The following is a 26,158-nucleotide window of genomic DNA, read 5'->3' on the forward strand; positions in this document are numbered from 1 at the left end:
GACGGGTTAACGAGAAGATATTAGGGGGTGAATGTCCGGATTTGATTTACAAGATTTGAAACGTGTTGCGTACGCCATATTCTGGATTTAATAAATAAAAAAAAAATACAACCATAAACAGCATACATTATTACAAAAAAAAATCAGAAAATTAATATTTATTCAAAACGTTTTATGCATGAACTTCCAATTTCAAGCTAATTATCATAACAATAGAAGCTGTTGGGTCATAGATGGACTTAGTGTTGAGGCTTAGCCTTTCAATTGACCAACAATTTTCTTTCTTTTTTTTTTTTTTTTAGGTTTAGGACACTTCTTCACTCTACCAAAAAAAAAAAAAAAACGGTAAAACATATACGACCTTAATCTACTGTAAGAAGAGTTGGGTTGTTCAGAATTACAGCAACAGCAGTTATGATGAGGTTGGATATTACGCCTGCTAATTGCATGCATTCTTCTGGCTGGTTTGCCGAGGAGATCTCTAAGTAAGTTTTCCCACGAGCTCCTTGGAGGGAAAACTTTGCCACCCGCATAGGACACCAGCTAATTCACCTTCGGTTGAAAAGCCTTTATAAAGGCTCTTCATATCCTTTTATGAAGACAGGGTAAGCACTAAAGATGATCCAGGAAGTTCAAGCCATCGACAACTATGAATGGCACATCGGTAGATACTGTCAACAGACTGTTGGAAGACGAGTGGTGTAAAACATATAATGAAATTGCCAATGAAGAAAACATCTCAACTACATTTTAAAAAAATTATAATAATTTTCTGACTGAAACTTTGAAGAAAAAATGAAAGAGGAGTACAGAAGAAAATAAAAAACGTGAAGTTTTTGAATGAACTGTTTTCACAGATGAATATGAGATTTTGAACTAAAACTGAAAAGTTAACCGCGCAATGAATATTCAACTTTTCCTTATACCCAATAAAAAAAAAAGTTGACTTCAGCAGTTGAAGTTTTCAGTTAAAAATAACTGTTTAAGACAAGAATGAAGTGAATAGTGACAGAGGACATGCATGGTCGACTACGACAGTATGGGAAATTTCTACAAGACGTTTATGTCCAAATATTTACAGCAAAAGGCCTGACATGCTTGTAGCCGGAACCTTCATTTATTTATTTTATTTATTTTTTTATATTATTATTATTTTTTTATTATTATTTTTTTTTGGCATGATAATTCGTTGCGGGAAGTATCTGAGTAAGTGGTTTTTCCCCTTTCCTATACAGTGTTCAAGTAAACTCTCCAGACTTCTAAGTTGAAAGAACTACAGAAGCCAAAGGTGGAGTTTTTTCAAGCTACTTCATGCCTCCAATAAGCGGGCGGTGGTCTCACATTGAGCGATGAAATTGATGTTCCCTAAAGTCAATCACAAACATCCATGCCCATGGGATTCGAACTCGCAGCCCGTTGGATGGAGAGCGGATACGACACTCAGCCAACCAGGTCGGCAAATGGAAAATATCAATCAAATTGATGTTTCATGAGGTTTGCAGTTTAAATCTGTTTTACCTATTATAAACGCTTGCTCATTCTGTCCCTTTTCGAGCAAGACGAAGATAGCTAGTTTCAGAAGTGCCTTTCTCTGCAGATTATCTCATCTTTCTTCAATGTGTTAGGTTTAATTGCCTGTCACGATCAAGTGATTTGACTTATATGGAAAAACTAATCAATCTGCACACTTTGTATGTCTGTGAATTGCATATTCTCTGGCTGTATTCTCTGTCATGCTGGATGATAAATTTGAGTTCTGGGAAAAATAACCCTGTCAACTCCGTATAAAATCGTGCAACTCATCTTCATCTTAAAAGCTTTTATAAAGATTATTTTGCAACCTGGACGGGATTCGAACTCGCGTCTTTCCAACCAAATGGCACTGTTTGGCATTTCATTTCATGTCTGGCATGTCATGGCATTTCCAACCAAGTGGTTGGAAATGCCATGACATGCCAGACATGAAATGAAATTTATACAGAGCCTTATCAACTTTACTTATAGAAGTTGCTACAAGGTGTTTTTATTTTTAATAAAAACACCTTGTAGCAACCCAACTTTATAATGAGTTTCCCTGGTGTTGTACCATCTTTAGACTTGAACTATGTTTCAGGCGCAAACTTAAATGTTTGCATACTTGGGATTAGGAGTTAAATAACCAAGCTTATAAAATTACTTGGTAACCCTAATATACAGTATCCCCAAGTTAAAAAAATAATTACATCTATATCTCCTCCAGAGATTCTTATTAAAAATAAAAACACCTTGTAGCAACTTCTATAGGTAAAGTTGATAAGGCTCTGTATTACTAAACCTTGTATTTAGGGTCTAGCTATTCACTGAGGAGACCTCAAAAAAGGTTGATGCCGGTCTGGGTAGTGACCCCACCCATAATATATTTTGGGATTTGGGAAAATACTAAGAATAGTGATCAGAGCTTTACCCACCTTTACAATGAGTTGCCCTGGTGTTGTACCATCTTTAGACTTGAACTATGTTTCAGGCGCAAACTTAATTGTTTACATACTTGGGATTAGGAGTTAAATAACCAAGCTTATAAAATTACTTGGTAACCCTAATATACAGTATTCCCAAGTTAAAAAATAAATTACATAAAAAGATCAATATTAATGCTGATTAACTTCGTGTGTTTTCTGGCTAATTTGTTTGTTTGGTGGAAGAATAATCTGTCTCTATGGCCTTTGTAATTCAGTTGTTGCCCTGGTGTTGCACCATCTTTAGACTTGAACTTTGTTTCAGGCGCAAACTTAATTGTTTGCATACTTGGAATTAGGAGGTAAATAACCAAGCTTATAAAATTACTTGGTAACCCTAATATACATTGATCTTTATTTCACCAGCCTCAATAAAGAAATAAAACTTTATTTCTCTATATGCATCACGCTGCATTCCTTTATAAAGAAATCCAACCTAAATGAGTTTATTTCTTTACCATAATCGATAATGATAAAGGTAAATACTTCAGTATATATCGTGTGTGTACAAAGTGATCAGAGTGAAATCTTTCATTTCAAATCACATAGAAAGGTGTAGTTCGAGAATAAAACAAATTATGATAATAAATTATTAATTTAATATCGTTTGGAAATATATCGATATTTTAAATTTCTAACGTAACACAAAAAAAATTGATCGTTCGGGTTACAGTAACATATTTTTTTCTCTAAATTAATTAAAATCTTGGCTCGTTTTATGAATTTTTACTTAGTGAACAAACTACATATCACGAATGATCAACTGCGCTGAACAGGTAACGTCTGTAATATCAAATAAAAACAGTATAATTTAATTCTAATTTGTTTTTCGATTTATTAGAAGATACTTACAGTTCTGCTAATTTATGAAGACTGTAGAATGCTCTTTGGTCAATATCATAGATCTTATTACTCTTTAGAATCCTGAAAGAGAATTATATAGTAAATAATTGTTTAAAAATATTTAAATACAAAAAATATTTAAGTGATTTTAAAAATATGTTGAATTACATCGAAATTCTTATTATTAAGTTATTGTTATATTTTAATATATAACATTCTGATTTTGTTTTTTATTTGACGCCCACCCACGAAGGATTGGAAACCTTTAGTGTATTAGTACTGTGGGTAGGTAAAATATTTCTTTCTTTCTTTTTATTTCGTTCTTTTTTTTTTTTTTTTTTTGGCTCACCTGTATCTGTTTCAAATGTTCTGAAATTCGTTTATTGACGAAACTGCACACGTCCATTTACCTACCAAACAACATTTTCCCCGTGAAGGATAAGAATTTGTTGTTTCAAGGATACTTGCGACATAAGACTGAATGATATAATCACGTAATCACAAGAAAGATATTTATTTAACCAAATATTCAAAATATTCCGTTTCATACTTAGTGATATAACATCACGCGGCGTGTTCTAATTTTAACGATCTATTGTTAGTATTCTAGCTTGTATTTTTTAAACTGTTCTTGTAATACCACTGACGATGGTCTGCTATTTCCAGACGGAAATATTTGGTTAAATAAATATCTTTCTTGTGATTACGTGATTATATCATTTACCAAACAACATGCCTTCACTTTCCAGAGTAGTAAACAGATGATGAGTCAGGGGCTGATTGTTATGTGTCATTAGTAGCTTTTCTTTGAAGATATGTGCATTTTTATATTCACATAACAAGCTGAAGTGGATATAAGTATAAAATACAGGGTTGCCCATTGTAACAGCGCATTTGTTAGGACAACAGTCACTATAATTTCGTTATTATTTTATAATTTATTATTCTTATTATTTTGATTATTAAACGACTTTTGTTTGATGTTATTAATTGATAATTAAACAATTTAAAGTTAAAGGTCAATATTAATATATTTGTTAATATTGAAAACCTTATATACAAGATAATACCACTTATTATCTTGTATAGAAGCGTCCCGGTTTGGGAAAATCAGTATATGGTCAGCTTAATATTATAGGATATATTATGATTTATTAATGTAAACTATGATATATTATTTAACAGTAGGTTGAACTAATTAAAGTTTTTATTTGCCTAGAGCAAGGGTCTCAAATTCAAACACAGCAAAGGGCCAGTCAATTAGATGTATATCAGACACGGGGCGTATTCAATATTATTCTGTGAACCAAAACATAAACTAAAAAAAGAAAGGCTCTGACAAAGGCCCTTTTGTTGCCGGGCCTTTACGACTTACATAAACAATTGAATTTTAAATTTATAACCATTTTTTAATTTAAAAAATATAGCAAGTTTAGAAAATATAAGTTCAATTACATTTTATTCATACTTTAAGAAAATTATTTAAATACATAATTTTGACTTACAAAAATAAAGATTTTTATCTACGAGTCCTTTTTTTAATTTGATTTTGATCCTGAAACCTGACATCTTTTCCTATGTACTAACATGTCAATATCTGCTTTTCCGTTTCGTGTTGCAATATGAAGTATTGCATTTAATCTAGAATCTTTTATCCGTGAGCGGAAACTTTGACTTATTAAGTTTCATAATTGAAAATAATTGCTCACATACATAGGTGCTTCCAAACATTGACAACATTTTTGCACAATAAATTTTATATTTGGAATATTTACTGCCGAGGTATTTATAAAAATTTGGTATGCCAACTTCGTTATATTTATTTTTTTGATGATAGAAACATGGTACAAAGAATTATAGTAATAAGTTTTACTTTTGTTTAAAGCTGTCATAAAACATTTAAGTAAAACATAAAAGATTAAGTTTGAATTTTTTTTCTGTTTTAATCCCCGCAGGATGTTAGAAACATTGAATTTTAAAAAAGAAAGCATTAAGTTCGCGGGCCGGATACGAAACCTTCGTGGACCGTATCCGATCCGCAGACCGCCAGTTTGCGACCCCTGGCCTAGAGCATTGAGGTAAATATTTCACTCATTAGCTAAACGAATAAATACAGAGTAACCAAATATTTATATAACAGGCCATCTCATGTGTGTGTGTATGTATGTATGTGTGTATGTATACATGTATATCATAATATGAGACAATATGCCGGTCAAGTTGAAATCGGTCTTTTTGATATTATAATTAATATATAATAATTTTAAAAAATAAATAAAAAAAATTTAAAAAAATAAAAGGGAGTAAGTGATTTAGGCCCTAACTTTTTTTGTAAACTGGAGAGCAATCAGTCTTCACTCATAGCCAATCACAGATAACTAGCCCAAGACTATAAGTTATTTTAACATATTGACATCCAAGGAAGAGAATACGGGAGACAACTGCTGCCATGTCGTGTTCCATAACCTTAACACTAAATATTGTCTAAAAATAGTGTGAATTCTACTATCAATTTTCTTGAGTTCTCGGAAAACTCCGAGTTTTAGGAGAAAAATAACCCTACTTGCCTATGCCGGAGACCGACTAACTCGGGAACAGGTACAGTTCTTTTAGTCGATTATTAGAATCGAACTTAGAACGGTCTTTCTTCGGACAGTCTAGCTCTATGGATACAAAAGCCATTGTCACAGAGTTACAAGGCCTTTTATAATAATTTTTTTATTTATAATAATTATAAAATTGTAATGGATGGTTTATGAATAATTAATTTATAATCCACTAGGTTTCCCGAGTGGATGCGTACTCGTACTTGCTCTCCAACCAACAGAGTGTGGGTTCAAATCTCACTTGGGCATTAGTGTTTATAAATGTCTTTAGGTGGTAGATGAATGTCTTTCCCCATTGTGAGACCACAAACTTTTTTACATACTGAAGTCCTGAAGCGGCTTGACAGAATTCCATGTTTGGCCTCTAAGAATATTTTCGCCCCACCCATGGCACTAATTACTAATGTACTAAACGTTTACACTTTTTGTGGGTGAGATTCACATAAAAAATTTGTACTAAAAACAAATATGGGCAATTTTATGGAACGTGTAATTTTATTAACTATTTGAACACACTTTATATGGTTAAATTATTTGAATTGGATGAGCTTAATTAATTAAAGTTGCTTCCCCTTTTCTATCGCACCCTATTAAATGAGGGATAGTGAATATTAAAAAAAAAAGCAAAGCTTTTCACTTAAGAGTGATGATGGATAGCAGACGATAGATAGAAACATAGACACAGAGAGAAAGAGACTTACAAAACTTCTAGTGCCCTTAGGTTGGAAAATGTGTCTCTTTCAATGACTTCTATCTCATTGTTTTTCAGTCCCCTGAAATTAAAAGAGGCAAAACTGTTAGAAGTAATGTAAGAAATATAACTTATTTTACAAGTTTTCATTAATTTCAATGAATTTTCATACCGTTTCATCCTTAAATCCTTAAATAAAACATGAAACGGATAGGTTTGGAGTTTGCAAGAGTATTGAAAAAGAAAAAAAAAAACTAAACTTGTAAGGCAACACAAATTAAATTAATAAAATGAACACATATTAATTTTTATTTCTATTTGTGATTAGAATGAATATAAACCTGAGTGGAGTTGATAAGATAAAGTTAAAAATATCTGTTAGCTGCTGTTTAAATATCGACGCTATTAGTTTTAATTATTTTCAGTCCTTTAACTATAAGATTCGAATTAGAGTTCATCTGAGTTGTGAAAAATTTCTTTATCTCTTTTGTAAGCGCAAATTTTCCTGGGGCTCGAGATAGAGCGAGATGAGATGAACATTATTATGTCAATGACAGCACAACACAATGAATCCATACTACCAAATCACTCGCATCTGCGCTTTTAGACCTATATTTGAAAGGAGATGGTATTAGCAGCTGATTGAAGTGGCACAGTTAAACTTTAGTGAATAAAAGTATAGTAATACAATACTGAGTCGAATACAATACAATAGAACCCAGAATGCGTAATATTCAGTATTTATCCGAACGTACATTATTGAAAGACAGTATTTCTGACGTAATACTTATCAACCAAAGAGGTGAGTGCTGAGATACGAGAGGTGTTTCAAGCTATCTATTAGTCCAGATAGCTTGAAAATAAGTCCATATATTGGATTACCTAATATAAGAAAGATGTACATTCTAAAAGCTTATCAAAGCCAATGATAGTAGTATTCAGAATATCACCCAGGGTTTTATTGGAGTTCTCTGCACATAAGAACTGCATTCTAGGGTTTGGAGAATTAGATCATTTCTTTGTGTTGAAGTTCCTCACATGTAGAAAATGCACTTCGAAACCTATCGTGTGCTCTCTCTCTCTTTCTCTCTCTCTCTCTCTCTCTCACACACACACACACACACACACACACACACACACACACACACACACACACACACACACACACACACACACACACACACACACACACACACACACACACACTTGCTTTTTCTTATATAAAAATATGAATATATGAATTATTTTAATATAAATACTTACAGATAAACGAGATGATCCAGACGTGGAAATTTTCGGCCTCTCAATGTCAAAGAATTTGATCTGAAATCTCTAAAGAAAAATTATCCAAAATGTTAATGTCGTGGAAAAGTCTACAGACATTATTCTATTTTGTGTGAGTAAATAAAAAAAGCGAAAAAACATGGAGATAAAATAGCGTTGTCTGCTTGAGTATTTTTCAATCATTTGCCTTACTTCAAATGGAAGTATAATCAACTAATTATTCACTTCTGTATTATTCAAGATAATATAACCACCATAATGAACCGTATTAATAAATGTACAGCTATCTGCTTATACCTAACTTCACGAGAAAAAAGCAATAAATGTTGTCAGTATTGATACACTCAATTTAGACAACACGAAAATGAAAATGATTTCCAACTCAAACCTATATGGAATAGCCATGGCTTTTATTTTCACTTCTCAAAGGAGTAAAGTAAACCATTGTTCGAGTCCAATTATCCGCTTCTTGTTACTTACACAAGGACGAGCATAAAACCTGCAACTTCGCCATTTGCCATTTTGTAAAGCATATGATTTGCTTTACTGATGTTTTCTTTGTTTTAATCCAGTTCCAATTGAAGGCTGCCCTCATCGTTTGAACGCAGATATACAGCTATGAGTAAAAATAATGAAAAAAAAAAACTTGATGACCGACTCAGCTAATCATGTATCATGCTATCATGATTAGCTGAGTCGGTATTATGAATCATGATTGTATCATGATTACAAAGATTTATGATGTTGAAATTCTTTGGATGATAATTCAGCTTTTGTAAGCTTCCGTGGTAATTTTCCATATTATATGAGATTATAGAGGATCTACACAGTACAATATGGTTTGGCAATGGATTCCACCAAACACACTTGTCAATATTTATGTGAACTCCATTGAATGGTAGACATTTCTAAAACAACAAGAAATTTAAAAAAAAATGGATTAGATATGTTAATGGGATTTTTCTCATACGGTCTGCATCCAAGAAGCACCTCGTCCTTTTTGTCTTTTTTTGAATTATTAATCTCCATCTTCTTACAAACTGGCATATACAGTATACAGAAATGAAACGAACACTGAAAGATACCTACACACACCTCATGACATCATTATCAAGCACAAGAACATCGCATCATCGCTCTCCCAGAGCAACAGGGCACATGGCATATTTTTGGCATCAAGCCCAAATCTCACATAATAATTACGAGTTGTACATCCGTAAAAAGTGTCGCAAATGATTCCCTCAAGCTACAGTATAATAAGAAATCAGTTTTAATACTCAGCCGCACATAATCTACTCTTATAAAAATTTGACCAGGGACGGGATATGAAAAGAAATAAGTCGCTCTATCAACAGTGATGCTCACATATGACATCTTATGTATGAAGTCGAATTGTTGTGTTTTCAGGAAGCTATCTGTAGAGATTATACAAGATTCCAAATTATTTGTAGTTAATTTGACATCTTTGTATATTTAACATCTTTAGAGGATATTTGATGTAATCGTAATCCCTAGGAAGCAGACCACAGAGCCTGCAAAACCAGTCCATACAAATAACTTAACATTGTGCTGTGGATATATCATGTGATATCATATAAATCAGCTCTTCTGCTTCCAAGTAGGATTGCCAAATCTTATCGTCATTACTGCGTTGTATACTAGCTACATAAGTACGTCCAAGAATATCAATTTTAATCTTGAGGAAGTACTTCCGCAGGCTGCTCAAGCAATATATTTGGTAACATTTATTTGTAATAGGGATGATATGAGACATAAATTCCTGAGGTCGCATGTGCATGCGTGTGTGTGTGTGTGTGTGTGTGTGTGTGTGTGTGTGTGTGTGTGTGTGTGTGTGTGTGTGTGTGTGTGTGTGTTCTACCGCTATTTGAGACTCACTAAATCATCCTCAGTCTACAAATCGTCCTTTACGTCTTTGACGGGATTAGAACCCTGGTTATTTCATAAATAGAGTACATATGTTCTTCCAACTATCCTATGGAGATATCATCATTATCAGCCAGTTCATGTAAGTATTCTGCTAGATAAAGAACACCAGCCTATAAGTAAAAGCTGTGCATCTTTATCAATGGGAAAGAAGCATAGCTTTTACTTTTAATGAGAAATTTCGTTAATGCATCTTCCTTGATGGGACTGAGTATTCAGAGCAGTTTGCCCGTTCGCAGACAGATTAAAATTAATTTAAAAAAATAGATGCATCATAATTCTTAATGGTATTTTTTATCTATTGCAGAATTTTGCTGTAAGTGGCAAGATTAATCTTAGAGATTACCTTTCTTTCACAAATGACAGATACTATTGATTTATAAATATGACAATGATTTCTCATTCCATAAACACAACTCTTTTTTAAATACTCGTGTTCCTATTTGAGATATTTCGTACATAGTGCAGACATAATTCCATTTCAATTCAACTAGGACGATAAAGTTAATGAACAAGATTAATGGACATTATTAATTTAATTTTGTTGTTGTTGTTATGAAATAAGTTGTAAAACTCATATCATTTGAACCAACCCTAATCGTTGTAGATTGGATTTGTAAATATTCACAAGGAAAATACCAAAATACTTACAGAAGGTGCACTGATGGAGTATCGCTGAATACTTGCAGATTGAAATCACTTAAATTGTTGCATTGAAGATCCCTGTGAAGGAAGATTCATCAATAAAATTTTGTCATGAATAACTTGTGGACGAATAACTTAGATTTATATTTAATGGAAGAAACATTTCAAAATACAGGTATATCCCGCTATCCACCCCTTTCCTCCGTTAATTCGAAGTTTTGTTGGGTTAGTTTATACTTCTGTTTATTTATTTATTTATTTTTTGTTACAATTTGCCATACTTAACTTCTGTAGGATACCCAACAATAGTGACTATTTGAATTATATCGTAAGCGAAAATTGAGTACAAAAGGAAGAGTACAATTGCAGTAAGTAAGGAAATGCATAGAGAGAGAGAGAGAGAGAGAGATGGAAGATTGTAACTGAACTAGAGAAAAGGATATAACTAAGCCACAACCAAAAACCATAATATATAAACCATAATATATATAAAAAACCATAAAGAGAAGATACAAATCCAAACAATAGATTTAGAAAAATGGGTAACTTATTTTCAAAATCTCTAGATAATAAAGAAATAAAGTTTTATAGAACAAAAAATGATCTAACAGAAAATATTAATGTCAGAACTAAAAAAAAACAATAAATAAGATGAGAAATGGGAAAACAACACCAGGAGAAGACAATATAAACATGAAACTGTACAAAAATGCAGGTGAAAAATTTAATGAAAGACTTCTGAAATTCTTTAACATGGTCTGGATTTCTGGAAAAACTCCAAACTCTTGGGAAAAAGCACTGGTTATCCCAATTTATAAAAAATGGAAATAAAAATGACTGTAGTAATTATGGGGTAATTAGTCTGCTAAATGGAGGGTACAAGTATATGCACAAATATTAAAATAGAAACTAAACAGTATTGAGGAAGACAAACTACGAGAAGAACAGAATAGATTTCGAAAAGACCGATCCTGCAGAGACTTAATTTTCACTCTAAAAATATTAATTGAAAAGTGAAGAGAATTTCGAAACGAAACACGCGAGACCTTCATTGACTATGGAAAGACTTTGATAAAATTAATAGGCAAAAATTATTTGAAATATTAACCAATCTAAATATACCAAACCAGCTCTTACAGTCTATTCAAGAAATATACACAAGCAATAAAACAGCAGTCAAATTAGAACAAATATCAGAATTGAAAGACATATCAAGAGGAGAACAGCAAGCAGAAGCGGTAGGGTAATATCTTATCCCCTTTGCTTTTTTAATATACAGTATATACAAATTGTAACAATCTGGAAAGAGCATAAACCATTTGGTGTACAAATAAACCCGCTAATAAAAATAGATACACTATTTCTCTGCAGATGATCAAATTATAAAATTATATTAGCTATTTCAGAAGGTGATCTACACAGATCAATCAGTAAACTCATTAAATGAAATTTCAGAATAATATATGAGAATATCAAATGTAAAGACAAAAAAATGGCTTTCTAAAGAGAAAACCAATAAGTAAGAAGTAAAATAGTGATAGATAATAAAATATTATAACAAGTAAATACTTTCAAATACCTGCGATGTGACTTATCATATGAAGATGAAAAAGATAGACATTAAAACATCAAATTTTGCTACAGTAAATGGCATAATAAATAATATATTTAAGCCATTCCTACACACTAGATCTGACTATATAACCTACTGTCTAAACCAGCTTTATTATGTGGAAGTGAAACATGGACATAATTGAGAAGAATGAAAAGCGGATTCAAACAGCAGGGATGAAAATAGCTGGTATATCAAGTGGGACCATAAAACAAATGAAGAAACTTTACAATCCCTGAATATACCATTACATATAAACAAAAATGGTTAGAACATCTAATCGAATAGACAATAGCAGACTGCCAAAAATAGTATACGGATATAAAATAAATGGAAAAAAGATGAATTAGAAGACCAAGAAAGTGATGGCATGAGACCCTAACATGAGAGCCGACCACTCCCAGATTTTAGGCCACCTGGCCTAAAATCTGGGAGTGGTCGGCTTTCAGATCCACTGCATTAACTCCTCTCCCCCTTCTTAGTTTACTGCGTCACCATTCGATTCATGGTACCACTTGTGTGTGTCACTCCTCGATCCTCTGTTATAGTTTATATATATATATATATATATATATATATATATATGTATGTATACTGTATATATATATACACCCAAAGCGAATTCCTGTGGTGACTTCAGACTTATTAGTCTAATGAGCCAAACATTAAAAATATTTTTTGAAAGTAATTCAGAATCGCATTTATAGAAAAAGTGAAGAAACTCTAAGTGAAACACAATTCGGCTTTCGGAATGGTTTTGGTACTAGAGAGGCCCTTTTCTGTACCCAAATATTGATACAAAAATGCATAGAAAAACAGAAATCTGTCTTTATGTGTTTCATAGATTTTGAAAAAGCATTCGACAAAGTCAGACATACTAACTTAATAGAAATCCTTCAACAAATAAGGCTAGACGAACAAGACATAAGACTAATAACAAATCTGTATTGGAATCAGTCAGCTACCGTTCAATTAGACAACATTACCACCAGTGATATTAACATCAAAAGAGGAGTGAGACAAGGATGTGTGCTCTCACCACTCCTGTTCAACATATATGCAGAGGTAATCTTTAAAAAAGCATTGGAAGAATGTCCAGAGGGAATCACAATAAATGGAAAGATTGTTAACAACCTACGATATGCAGATGACACCGTGCTAATTGCAGATAACATTATGGATCTCCAAAAACTCGTTGACAGAGTATACATAGAAAGCCAACGAATGGGAATAAATATAAACATCAACAAGACAAAATACATGATCATCAGCAAACATCCAGCCTCATCAATGAAACTGACACTCAATGGGAAAAATATTGATCAAGTGTCAAGATATAAATATCTTGGTTGCTGGCTTAATGAACGGTGGGATCCAAAAATAGATATAAAGACAAGGATTGAAGTTGCACGGCAGTCCTTCATGAAAATGAGAACACTATTCTGCAATAAAGACCTAAACATGGAAGTCAGATGCCGAATGCTGAAATGCTACGTGTGGTCTATTCTGCTCTATGGAGTTGAAACATGGTCATTGAAGGCGACAACCATCAAGAAAATCGAAGCCTTTGAGATGTGGCTATACAGAAGAATGCTAAAGATATCATGGACAGAAAAAATAACCAATGAAGATGTCTTAAAATCCATTGGCAAAGCTAAACATCTTGTACAAATAATCAAGAAACGAAAAACATCATATCTTGGCCACATCATGAGAAACAGCAAATACCAACTTCTACAAACTATTTTGGTAGGAAGAATTGATGGCAAAGGAACTAGAGGAAGAAAAAGAATATCATGGTTTGACAACATCAAGACGTGGACAGGAAAGAGCATATATATATATATATATATATATAGAGAGAGAGAGAGAGAGAGAGAGAGAGATTCATAATATTTAAAGAGCGGACTTATACTAGATTAATACTGGCTTTAGCAGAGATATTGTTTACTTAGCCAGAGAGGCCTGCAGTTTTGACTTCTCTCTCGCCTACGGTGTGAATCCACATAGATGTTTGTAAATATCTTCCAGTGGTAGACGATTTTTTCATTATTGTGAGATTACTTGCTTATTGGAGACTTGAAGCGGCTTAAAAAGTATGTTAGTCTCTCGAGTAGAATTTCTGGAATTTGCATCTTTATTTTAGTAAATACTTTTACGCGCCGACCGAGAATTCGCTTACGAAAAATACACCTCTCCGATGTTTCAAGTTCCTTAGTACTGGGAGTTTGCTCTCTTAAGGTTTCCACCTTGTCTCTGACGAAAAACCAACCAGTTTGAAACAGCTGTCAGGCCAGTGAAACCTTTTTAAAATGGACCAAGAGGAGGAGAATGTATGGACGCTTGGGCACAGCGATCATCTCTCCTGTAAGGTCCGGCTAGGGCAACTCGTAAATATCGGCGAATGTATTCCCGTAAGCTCTCTGGTCAAATTTCATACGAAACTTTCATAGTTTCTATATTCGGCTTTCAAATAATGTTGGATTTAATATCCACTTAATTTTTATAAATTTGCATCGCCGAAGTGAAGCCTTTTGGCTCTTTATTTTAGTAGAAAGAATTTCTGGAATATTTAATCTTAGCCCAATCACGGTACGCATATACCACAGATTTTCATCTTTTCGTAGGTAGGATTCGCATAAAATTGTGCACTGGATACAGAACACTTTACTTGTTATATTTTTTTATATATTGTTGTATATTTTTTATATAAAACAATTTCTAAATGCCTATGCAGAAAATATTTCGCTATCCATTGCACTTTATGGAAAGCCTTTTCGATGAACAGCGGGGTATAGCTGTTTTTAATTTCCAAGTACGTTATAATAGTCTTACTTACAACCATTTCAAATGGATCAGATCTCGAAAGACACCTGGTTCGAAAGTAGTGAGATCATTTCTTGTCAAAATCCTATGCAATATAAACATTAAACAAGGAAAAGTGTAATTATGACAACGTATAAGTATTAATAACAAAACAAATTTTAATGATCAATGCCTTAAGAAAAGTAACATACAAAGAATTGTATAATGCTGATCACAGTGATGATACGCTTATAACTACAAAACGTTATCTGTATTAAATAAGTAAATTTTTTACACTGAAATGGCTATAATAAGCCTTAAGTCTTATTATGCCAATGAAAAAGAGGATAATATAAGTGATTATCAAAAAAAAAAAAAAACAAGAATTAAACAATATAAATTTGTTATTTTCGTCAACAGCACAATTATCTGCGGCTTTCAAGGTGTGAGCAGACATCTTGAAAAAAACATTTTTCGGAAGCCATTTACTTTATCGCCGACCTGGTTGGACGAGTGGTTAGCGTATCCGCTCTCCAGCCAAGAGGCTGCGGGTTCGAATCCTGAAAGGGGCAGGGGCTGTGATTGTCCTACTAACTCTTTGTGAAAAGGGTATCTACAATCCTACCATTTCTAGCAGAAAGCTTCACTCTCAAAACCCAATGAGGTACTGGAGTGACCATACGGGGGTCAAAATAATGTCACATGTGAATAACAGACTGTTAATTTTATCTTCATTTCTTTAAAGGATAACTGTTGATTCACATAAAGGTTAAATTTTCCGAAAAACTGACCTCGAATACATTTGATAGCAATTACCTGTACTATAAATTTATAAAGTAGGAATTTATGTGAATAGCCAGCAAAGGTTAGTCGATTGGTAGAGCCTCTGCTACTAATGGCTCGCGCAAAAAGTTAAGCAAGTTTGAGTGTGGTTAGTAGTTGGAAGGAGATAAATCGTTCAATGCTGTTGGCACATTCTCCCTCGGTGAGTCTTTGGACTCCCTGGAGGTGTCATAATAATAATAATAATAAATAATAATATTGAAAAGTTATATACGGAAATAATAATAATAATAATAATATTTCGTTGGGTTTATGCAGTTGCTACGCTAGATAAACAAGTTTCTGATGGAAGACAGATGATAATGATGATAATTATTCTTTAAAGATAATCTATCCTTCGATTATCTATAAGAAAAAACAGGATTGTTCTTAAAGTTTAAATGCAAACAGCAGTTATTTTTAATAATTATATCCCAGAGTTTTAAGTAGTCATCATTAAAATTTATTCTTTAAGGATAATCTCTAACTATCCTAAAAACTATATTCCTGTCCACCTAAATCAGCCTATTCCCAAAATGGAAATAAATGATTACTGTCCGTTTGTCGTTCAGTCCTGTCTAAAAATAGTATGAAAATCTATTAAACATTATTGTTAATGATTTATTAATTACCACAATAATAAACAATGGAGGACTTATGTGAGAGATTCGTGTAAGTCTCCTGTTATTTATTATTGTGTTAATTATGTCTACTTACGTTCCTATTCTTCGCAACATTAATGATTTATCAATCTAAATCACTGTCGTCACTACGGCATATGCAAATAATATTGAGAGACGTAGTGACCAGAGGGATTATGTTCTGGTCATCATTATAAATATCACACTGTTCCTATATGTCTTCAGTCCGCTTAGGTAACATCTCGAGCCTAAAGTTAATTTTTTTCTTCTCATAAGAGTTATAAATCCAATTGGCGTGGAATTCTTATACTCGTTGCGTTTTTTTTTTTTTTTTTTTTACTTTTTTTTTAAAGTAGAGCGCTGCCATATAGAGTTCCAATGTAAACCACGTTGAATGCCAACTACTTGTTTTTCACTTGGACTATTTTCATTTCCTCAATTCAATCTCTTTAAAAATCTCACGGAGTAAAATATTTTAACACAACTTTAAAAATGAATTATAAAAACTTCCACAAAAAATTAAAACAAGGACTCCAATAAGAACGGGAGCCAAACTAAACCTTAAATTGACTCGTTACTACTCTTAAGAGCAGTCACACATCTCTTTCAAGATAGCTTATTAACGTCTAGTTTCGTATTACATGCACGATATTATTTTTGGAGCGTGTAATGCGAATGTATAAATAGAGATAGATAAATAGAGAAGCTAATAAATATTTTACGACAGTATTTTTCCTATATTTGTTTTGGACATCAAAATAAAAATTTAGGAGAAGGAAACTCAAAAAAATTAAATATCCGTCATACACAATAAGTTTGGCAAAACTGAAGCATATTTTTAAAAACGTGACACTACAAGTTTACATCAAAACAGTTATTACATGATAGCGTGTTAGACACGCTCAGAGGAATGGTTGTTTTTAGACAAGAATAATTTCTGTTTCGAGTTGAATAAATTTATTAAATTCATTTAGTTTCGTAAATAATTTATATTATTAATAATTAACATATTAAACTCAATTTGCTATATTTAATTTTAATAAATTAAATTTATTGAAAACTAAATTATTTAAATTTACTTTATTAAATCACTCCATCACTCTAAATTCATATAAATTTTCCCCCTCTTAAATGGATTCAGCTTAAATGTGGGCGGCCATGCATTTATAGATCAACAGATATCTTTATAGACAGACTCTTAGATCTCTAGGCGTATTCAGTTCGAAAGGCCTCTAGGCCAGTGCACGAATAAGATGAAGAAAAAGATACCTTCTTCGTGTAGACATGATTCTGGATCCCAAAGCTTACGGAACTCGCAGATCATGAGAGAAAAATATCAAGAAGCTGGAATAGGATCTCCTGTCATTATGTTCCATTTCAGAAAAAATAAAAATAAAAAATCAGTAACGCCTTTTATTCCCTTATAGTAGGGGAGGCCCCACTTCCTATAAGGGATTAATAAATACTTTCTACGATCGTTAATCACTCGTTTGGCGTTTCTGATATACTGGCAAACATTGATACGTAATGTACGCTTCTTATACGTAATATAAAGCTATATGATTAAACTACATGGAAAACTTGCTAACTACATAGTACTCACAAGAAATTGACGTTTTGCATTCCTAAGAATGTATCAGGAGGAAGATATTGGATGCCGTTTCCTTCAAGGTGTCTAGTAATAAACGAATGAAACAAGAAATAAATAACGATAAAAATAATTATTTACTAGTTCATTTAAGAAATAATATTTTCTATTCGAAAATTTTATTTTAAATGAATAAAAATTATAATTCCTAAAATGCATTTACCGTAGCGCAAAGTAAGCTTCCTCCTCTTTTCTATTCATTTTCATCATTATGAATTTGAAGTGAAAAATAGAGAAAAATTAAAAATTCTGAATTGTAAAGAATACATTATTAGATTCTTTCGTAGAATGAATCGATTGTAATATAGGAAACATTAGCTGCTGACAGCAGAAAAAAGTACTGACTGCTCTTCCATCTGGCAAACAAACAAACAAACAAACAAAAAAAAAACAGAACCTGTTTTTTGCCGTGAAAACATGGAAAGCTTAACATCACATCTTATCAGAAACATACACTAATCACTCTCTACTTTAGCTTTAGCCTGTTCAAAGCCTGTTCAACTCTTTACAAGAGTTGAACAGGCTAAAGTAATATCCTGGATATCAAGTCAAAGAAGTAGCATAATTTTCATAGAAAATATTGGAATTTTTCGGATTAGAAAGCGCATCATATTTAGCATATTCTAAAAATCGGAAAATATCTTTAAACTTTGTAAACACTGCGTTAATTATGAACATAATTGAATTATTGATTACCTCGTTATTTGAGAATATGATACGGTGAGTATTTTTATCCGTTATTACTGAAGTCAAAATAATAGAAAATAAATTCGGAACAGGCATTTTAAATGCTGAACTTCGTAATTCTCTCTCAGCAAAGATTGTGGATTGGAATTCCACAGGGTATGGACTTGTAAATGGCTTTAGCCGGAATTGAATATCGCTGTGGTGTGTGAGACCACCGCGCTGCTATTGGAGGCCTGAAGTGGCTCGAACAGTATTTATATAAATAATAATAATAACACATTTTTTTGAGCGGGAGTTACGTCAGATAACAATGAATTATAAAATAAAACTTACATCACTCTGAGATCTGTATAGAAACGAAAGGTGCCTTTTGGAAGTCTTGATATGCTATTGTTTGTAAGGATCCTTTATAGAAAAAATTATAGAGAAATATAAATTGATGCTATATAATGATCAATATATTAATTTTCCTTATGAATTGCAGTATGATTCCTATAATTAAAAATAGCCTGTATTTCATAATTAAAAAAGGAGAAAGAAAACGAAGCGAAATGTAAAATATCTACTTACAATTTTGTCACAAATGGTGATAGTTGAGGTACAGAAGTCAGGTTTAAGTGAATACAGTAAAGCCATGTAAAATGTCGACAAATGCATCCAACTGGCACATGCTGAAGAGCTAGAAGTAGATCAGTTTTAAAAATGGCGTAATATTTTTAAAATTTATTAATAATATTAAGATGAAACTATCGCCATTTCAGATACTATTCTTATACTAATGTTATACTAATGCATGCATCCTTCATAAAATTAAAATTATACACTAATAACCAGGCGATAGCATATTTTACACGCTTTTTTTTTTTTTTTTGGCATCTGGTGTCATTCATTAGACCATCTGCGCGACATTTGTCAACTCAATACGCTGACAATCAATTAATCTGTTTATAAATTGTTTCGGTTAACGTAAATATCCATCACGATCTTGTGAAATTATGCTTTTCTGACTGGAAGCACTGGGAAAAAAAAACATTGATAACATTACAATTAATTTCGCAGTGTTCATCTTTGGATATACCATACATGGAGTGGCTAAAGAAGTTTAGCGAAGTAATATCACCGAATACTGAAATGATAAAATTATCAATTACATTTAAGTTAACGAGAAGTTAAGCCATATCGTATGCACTTCTTCTTCTTCTTCCTAACATGGAATATAGGCCATGTGGCCTGTTCCGGTCTCATGCCATCTCTTTCTTGGTCTTCCGATTCTTCTTTTTCCACTTATTTTGTATCTGTATAATATTTTTGGTAGTCTGCTGTTGTCCATTCGATTTAAATGTTCTAGCCATTTTTGTTTATACTGTCTTATGTAGTAATTAATTGGTTTGATTTTTAGGGACTGTAAGATTTCTTCATTTGTTTTGTGGTCTTCATTTTTTGTCTTATAAAATTTTAATTCGTTGTTCTCATCTGTCCAGAGATTTTGGAAATAGGTCACCCATTTTTTTAAATCTATTGTTTGGATTTTTATCTTTTCTTTTATTTCTTCATTTCTGAGGAACTTCATTTCTGCTGTTTGAATTCGTTTTTCATCTTTCCTTTTCATGGTCCATGTTTCGCTTTCGTATAGTAGAGTTGGTTTTGGCAAGACATTATATAGTCTGATTCTAGTGTGTTTTTGTACCAGGGATGGCTTAAATATACTGTTTATTATGCCATTTACTTTGACAAAGTTTGATATTTTAGTGTCTATGTCTTTTTCTTCTTCGTATGATAGATCACATCCGAAGTATCTGAAAGTGTTTACTTGTTCTAGTATTTTATTATCTATCACTATTTTACTTCTTATTGGGTTTTCTCCTTTGAATGCCATTATTTTTGTTTTTTCTTTGGATATTGTCATATTATATTGCTTTGAGATATCATTTAATGATTTTAATGATCTTTGTAAGTCATCTTCTGATGTAGCTAATACTATTTGATCATCTGCAAATAGTAGTGTATCTATCTTCATTTGCGGGGTCATTTGTATACCAAATGGGTTATGCTATTTCCAGATTGTTAATATTTCATTTATATATATATTGAAAAGCAGAGGCGAGAGGGTACATCCTTGTCGTACTCCTCTTGATATATCTTTCCATTCTGAGGTGTGTTCTAATTTAACTGCTATTTCATTTCCTGTATATATTTCTTGAATAGATTGTAAAAGTTGGTTTGGTATGTTTAAATTGGTTAATATTTTAAACAATTTTTGTCGACTAATTTTGTCAAAAGCTTTTTCATAATCAATAAACGCCACATGTGTTTCTTTTTGAAATTCTCTTCTCTTCTCTATTAATAATTTTAAAGTGAAAATTGGATCTATGCAGGATCGGCCTTTTCGGAAGCCATTTTGTTCTTTAGTAATTTGTCTTCTACAATGCTGCTTAGTTTCTCTTTTAATATTCCTGCATATATTTTATATCCTGTATTCAGCAGGCTAATTCCCCTATAATTATTGCAATTGTCTTTATTTCCTTTTTTATAGATTGGGATGACCAGTGCTTTTTTCCAAGAGTTAGGGGTTTTTCCGGACATCCAAACCTTATTAAAAAATTTCAAAAGTCTTTCATTAAATTTTTCACCTGCATTTTTGTATAGTTCTATATTTATATTGTCTTCTCCTGGCGTTTTCCTATTTTTCATCTTCTTTATTATATTTTTCAGTTCTAACATTGTGATATTTTCTATTATGTCATTCTTTGTCTTATAAAATTTTAATTCATTGTTCTCATCTGTCCAGAGATTTTGGAAATAGGTCACCCATTTTTCTAAATCTATTGTTTGGATTTTTATCTTTTCTTTTATTTCTTTATTCATGTATTTTATTACTTTATAGGTTTTGGGTTGTGGCTTAAATAAATCCTTTTCTAGTTCTGTTACGAAATTGTTCCATCTTTCTCTATGTTTTTTCCTTACTTCTCATTTTGCAATTGCACTATTTCTTTTATACTCTATTTCTGCTTCTATTGTTTTGGAGTTTAGCCATTTCTGGTAACTGTCCTTTTTGGTTTTTATTATATTTTCTATTTCTTTGTTCCAGTCTCGTAGTCCTCTTTTTCTAATCTATTTGTTTAGTCTGCTGTTATATGCAAAAAATCGTATGCACACAACACCAAAATGCTACAATAATACTTGATTGAACTATCCATCAAGAATAATAATCCACCGATTGTTGATATGTCTCCTTACGAAGACACTATTTCGTTACGAAAGAGAGTGAGGCGGATGACAAGGAAAAAACGAAAAAATGAAATTTTGTTTGTGTTTATAAATAATAACAATGCTTACAACATTATATAAATGCCGTACAACATGTTAAAGGTTACAGCTTATGTTTCGACATTGATTGAATAGTTAATAATTGGAATTGTTCGATTAACGCTTTAGATTACGAAACAAATACACTGAGATCTAACGCAGTATCGGAATTACGCTTTCGGTCAGTTTCGGCTAGACTCGCCGATATTCGTTTGCACTTGTCACTGCATGTAACAAGTGAATCCGACATTGCTCGTTGAGCAGTGTCGCTACAGACAAATTGTATGATTGCGAGCGTTATTTCTGTGAGATACGAAACTTTGGTTATTGGTGTGTGTTCGTGATGAGAGTGAAATATTTTTGGTAAATCTTATTTTATTCCGTTAAAATAACATATAATTATTTATTTATTATGGATACAGGACTGAATTATGACGAGTGTCACTGTTGAAAATATGATCAAAATTACATTTTCTCAATCGTTACACGAAATCACACTGCGATCTCAACGAGCAATGTCGGAATGTCGAAACCGACACTGCTCGTTGAGCAGTGTCGCTACAGATAAATTGTATGCTTGCGGCTTGCGGGCGTTATTTCAGTGTACGAAACTTTTATTATTGGTGTGTGTTCGTGGTGAGGGTGAAATATTTAAATAAATCAATTTTTTAATATGTAACTTTACTTATTAATAAATTGGTTAATGATTAGAAAAAAATGAATTCTTTTTCTTATTTTGTATATGCAGCACTCCCACTTAAAATTTTCACCGGCCGCCACTGTTCTCAACCATCTCAAGAAATATGTTCGTATTTTTATGATGCTACTTCTTACATTGCAAGAAACACATCTATAAATGCAGCGTATGAAGATCCTCACCAGAACAGATAAACATTAAGAATTTCACAAATGAATATTATGTCATGAGTTGATAAGACGTGGGTTCAAATCCCGTGTCTGTTATGAAAAAGATTTATATGAGCTTCTTATTGGAAGACAGTGTCACTCCTTTCTCGGTTGTTTCCTCTAGTAAACTAGAGTTTTTATCCCGAAGAAACAGATAAATCATCCCAGGTACGCAGGTAATTAACAGACGTAATACACGTGGATCACGTCTCATTTTGCTCGTCATAAACAAACAGCCAATGAACAATTGAAACTGCAAGCCATCGCTTCCGGGTCAATCAACACAAAGAACTCTCCTGAGTGCGAATCATTCTTCAGATAAGTGAGTATTAAATCTGTTTTAGCAATAATGAAACTTCGGTATTACCTGCGATGTAAATTACTTATGTTTCTAAGAAACTGAATTTTATTGTAACCTCGATTAAATGCATATCTCATTTGTTATTCATTGGTTTACAACCGAAGTTTCTCATCGGTTTGCAACATAATTTTTTATGTAGTCGTTGTACAACATAATTTCTCTTACATATTACAACATTACAACATTTAATACAGTTGGTTTGAAACATCATTTCTCTTATGCAAGAACGGATTCTTGAGTAAGAGAAAATTACCGAATTTTAATTCAACCTAATGTAAGTATTAAACCTATATTAGTAATAATGCACCCTCAGTATTACCTGCGATGTTAATTACTTATGTTCATTTATTCATAGCTGAAACCTTTACAAAAGTACCTAAATTTTATATCAGACAATGAAATCCAACTTACATAAAAACAGCATCAATTTATCACATATTCAAGAAATTACTAGCGTTAACCGCTGTGCGCTCAGTCACACAGCAACTTATTTAGCGCATGACTGAAATGCGAGAAATCATCGGATAAAATTGTACTCCACTCTATGTAATCAAATTTCCGCAACGTTCAAATGCGCTTGATTAAAAGTAGTATTTTTTTTAAATTTACGGATTACGATATACTTACTGGATCGTCATCTATTGCTCACTGATTCCCTGCTATGATTCAGGCGACAATACTGAATTATTATCGTTCTTATGATTATAACTACCATCTGGGTTTAAATTTTTTTTAAAAGTTAAGGTCCTTGTTAAGATATTTAACTTTCATTTGATTTTTACGAGAACGGGTCATAATTTTATTCTTTTGATACTGTCAAAAATGTATTTTTTTTTTGGTTAATGAAAAAAAAGTTAGGTTAGACAACCAGAGGGTTAAATGTTTTATTTACATTTGTTTAGAGAACTATATATCAATGAGTGAGAGTCCTAGAAGTATCTGAATCCTCTATTTTTTATTTGGCTATTATTTTGATTGAACTATTCAGATGAACAGAATACAATATCAGTCAGGATATTTACTTACTGCAGTTGTTGTAAAATGGAGAAGATGAGATATCCTTCAGGGAGGGACCAGTATCTTTAATCACAGTTTCCAGACTACCATGCTTATCTGCTACAATAAAGAGAGACCAACACAAATTAGATAATATCAAAAGTCATATGAAGAGGGGGTGATGATTGGTCTGGCGCAAGAGAAGATTAATTCTTTGTGATAATTTGAAAGTTTCATTTATGTTACATTAAAAGCCAGCCAAATTAATACTTATAGAAGAAATGACCTTACCGCAACCGTTCTCATCCTCTCCATTCTCGCAATGGATAATTCCATCGCAATGAAATCTTCGCTCCAGACATATAGATGTGTTACCGCAAGGGAACTCTTCAGCTGCACATATTGCCCAACCTTTAGCAAGAAAACATGCCATTAATCAAACACATGCATTAATGGATTCAACAGATGGTAAACAAAGAATTCCCACAGTTATGAAAGTCGGAAAGATTATAATATCCATTAAATTGAATAAAAGTTTAGTTTTGTTTAAAATATTATCAAATGAAGACCTTTAAGAACTGATCCATTTGTAGTCTGTCAGTTAAAAATATATAATAAAACAATCCAGTTAAAGGCTTAAATTGTTTGTGTTTTTAAAGAAGACCTAGACGTCTAGCATTAGATTATCAAACATCTTTAGTTTCAAGTAATAATCTGAGATAAAGTGATCGTTTTAGTTTTTCCTCATCTTTTAAGAACACTGTCAAGGCCGATCTCAAATAGAGTATAAAAAAAAATAGATTTTGCTTTCTTTGCAAAACTGAGCTTTCGAAAAAGAGAAATTTAATAAAGAATATCAAAGAATAGGATTTTGAACACTATGCCTGAAAATAAACAAATAAAAATATATCAGAACCGTAGATTTCTATTCACAAAAGATTTAACGTAAATCGGCTGGAATTTCTTTCTTCACCAATCGAATAATAATTGCTTTCGGTTCCATAAAGGAGGTTTAATCTTAATGAGCCGTCTAGTAAAAAGTACTGTTTCTTTGAACCACACACACACAGTCGTAAATACATTAGAGGAAAGACCATCCGGCCCAAAAAAAAGGTAACACACAAACCGAATCTCAAATAAATAAGGAATAGTTGACTTATTCAGTACTGAATGCCGACAGGAAAGGATAAAGTAACGATATCCACATGAACAAAGGGAAAAAACAGAAAGAAATCAAAAACTACATTGGATTTTACATCTACATAAATGTCATTAGGGTGTTTCCGTTCTATTAAGTGGGGAAAACCCAGGCAGGCAGCTATAAAAATTAAGATATAACGTTAGCATGTTAAAGTAATTGTTCGTGCTGCTAAGAATGGATTAAATAAAGCAAACGTAAAAACATCTGTTCATCTTCATGCTCCACAAAATACGAAACCAAAAACTAGTAATGCTAAAAGTGTTTACATTACTATACGTTAGGTTTCTGGACTTTTTAACCTTTGCCATACAAAGTGATTGATTATACTCCACTTGTAACTGATAACTTAAGAAAACTCTCGCGAAAGCTGCCCATTTCGTTCCCGTATATATCCCCCGATTTCTCTAAAATTATTTACACTAACAGATCGTTATTTTTGTTCATGGCGGAAGATTCAGAGAGAGCGGGAAATGCACTATCACTCATTTCCGAAAGATTTAAGATATTTTTGTGTGAGGATACGAATAATTTCTCTTGGCAAAGAGATGCTGTATTCAATGTTCTTCCTTGCCAGATTTATATTTAGAAGTCACATCTAGTGCAGTGGTGAATGACGATCACTTATGCAATAGTAACTTTACTACATATTTTTGCCACGAATCGTT

The 26,158-nt window shown here is 32.4% G+C and overlaps 1 protein-coding gene across 1 annotated transcript in view; it reads right to left on the reverse strand.

The window, feature by feature from the left end:
* The window catches only part of LOC150105746 (relaxin receptor 1-like), a 78,711-nt gene extending 54,015 nt beyond the window's left edge, over nucleotides 1-24,696 (reverse strand). The window contains exons 1-10 of the mRNA XM_090395054.1: nucleotides 24,584-24,696; nucleotides 24,323-24,409; nucleotides 19,294-19,402; nucleotides 19,057-19,128; nucleotides 17,992-18,063; nucleotides 14,960-15,031; nucleotides 10,515-10,586; nucleotides 7,899-7,967; nucleotides 6,646-6,717; nucleotides 3,348-3,419 (exon numbers count right to left, since the gene is read on the reverse strand). Of these exons, the coding sequence (XP_090251180.1) occupies nucleotides 3,348-3,419; nucleotides 6,646-6,717; nucleotides 7,899-7,967; nucleotides 10,515-10,586; nucleotides 14,960-15,031; nucleotides 17,992-18,011 (377 nt within the window). The 5' untranslated portion in view covers nucleotides 18,012-18,063; nucleotides 19,057-19,128; nucleotides 19,294-19,402; nucleotides 24,323-24,409; nucleotides 24,584-24,696. The remainder of the gene's footprint in view (nucleotides 1-3,347; nucleotides 3,420-6,645; nucleotides 6,718-7,898; nucleotides 7,968-10,514; nucleotides 10,587-14,959; nucleotides 15,032-17,991; nucleotides 18,064-19,056; nucleotides 19,129-19,293; nucleotides 19,403-24,322; nucleotides 24,410-24,583) is intronic.
* Between the last annotated feature and the right edge of the window lie 1,462 nt (nucleotides 24,697-26,158).

The sequence above is a fragment of the Typopeltis vanoorti genome, chromosome 6 (genome assembly GCF_054136105.1).
Source record: "Typopeltis vanoorti isolate ZY-2024b chromosome 6, IOZ_Tvanoo_1.0, whole genome shotgun sequence".
NCBI classification, from domain to species: Eukaryota; Metazoa; Arthropoda; class Arachnida; order Uropygi; family Thelyphonidae; genus Typopeltis; species Typopeltis vanoorti.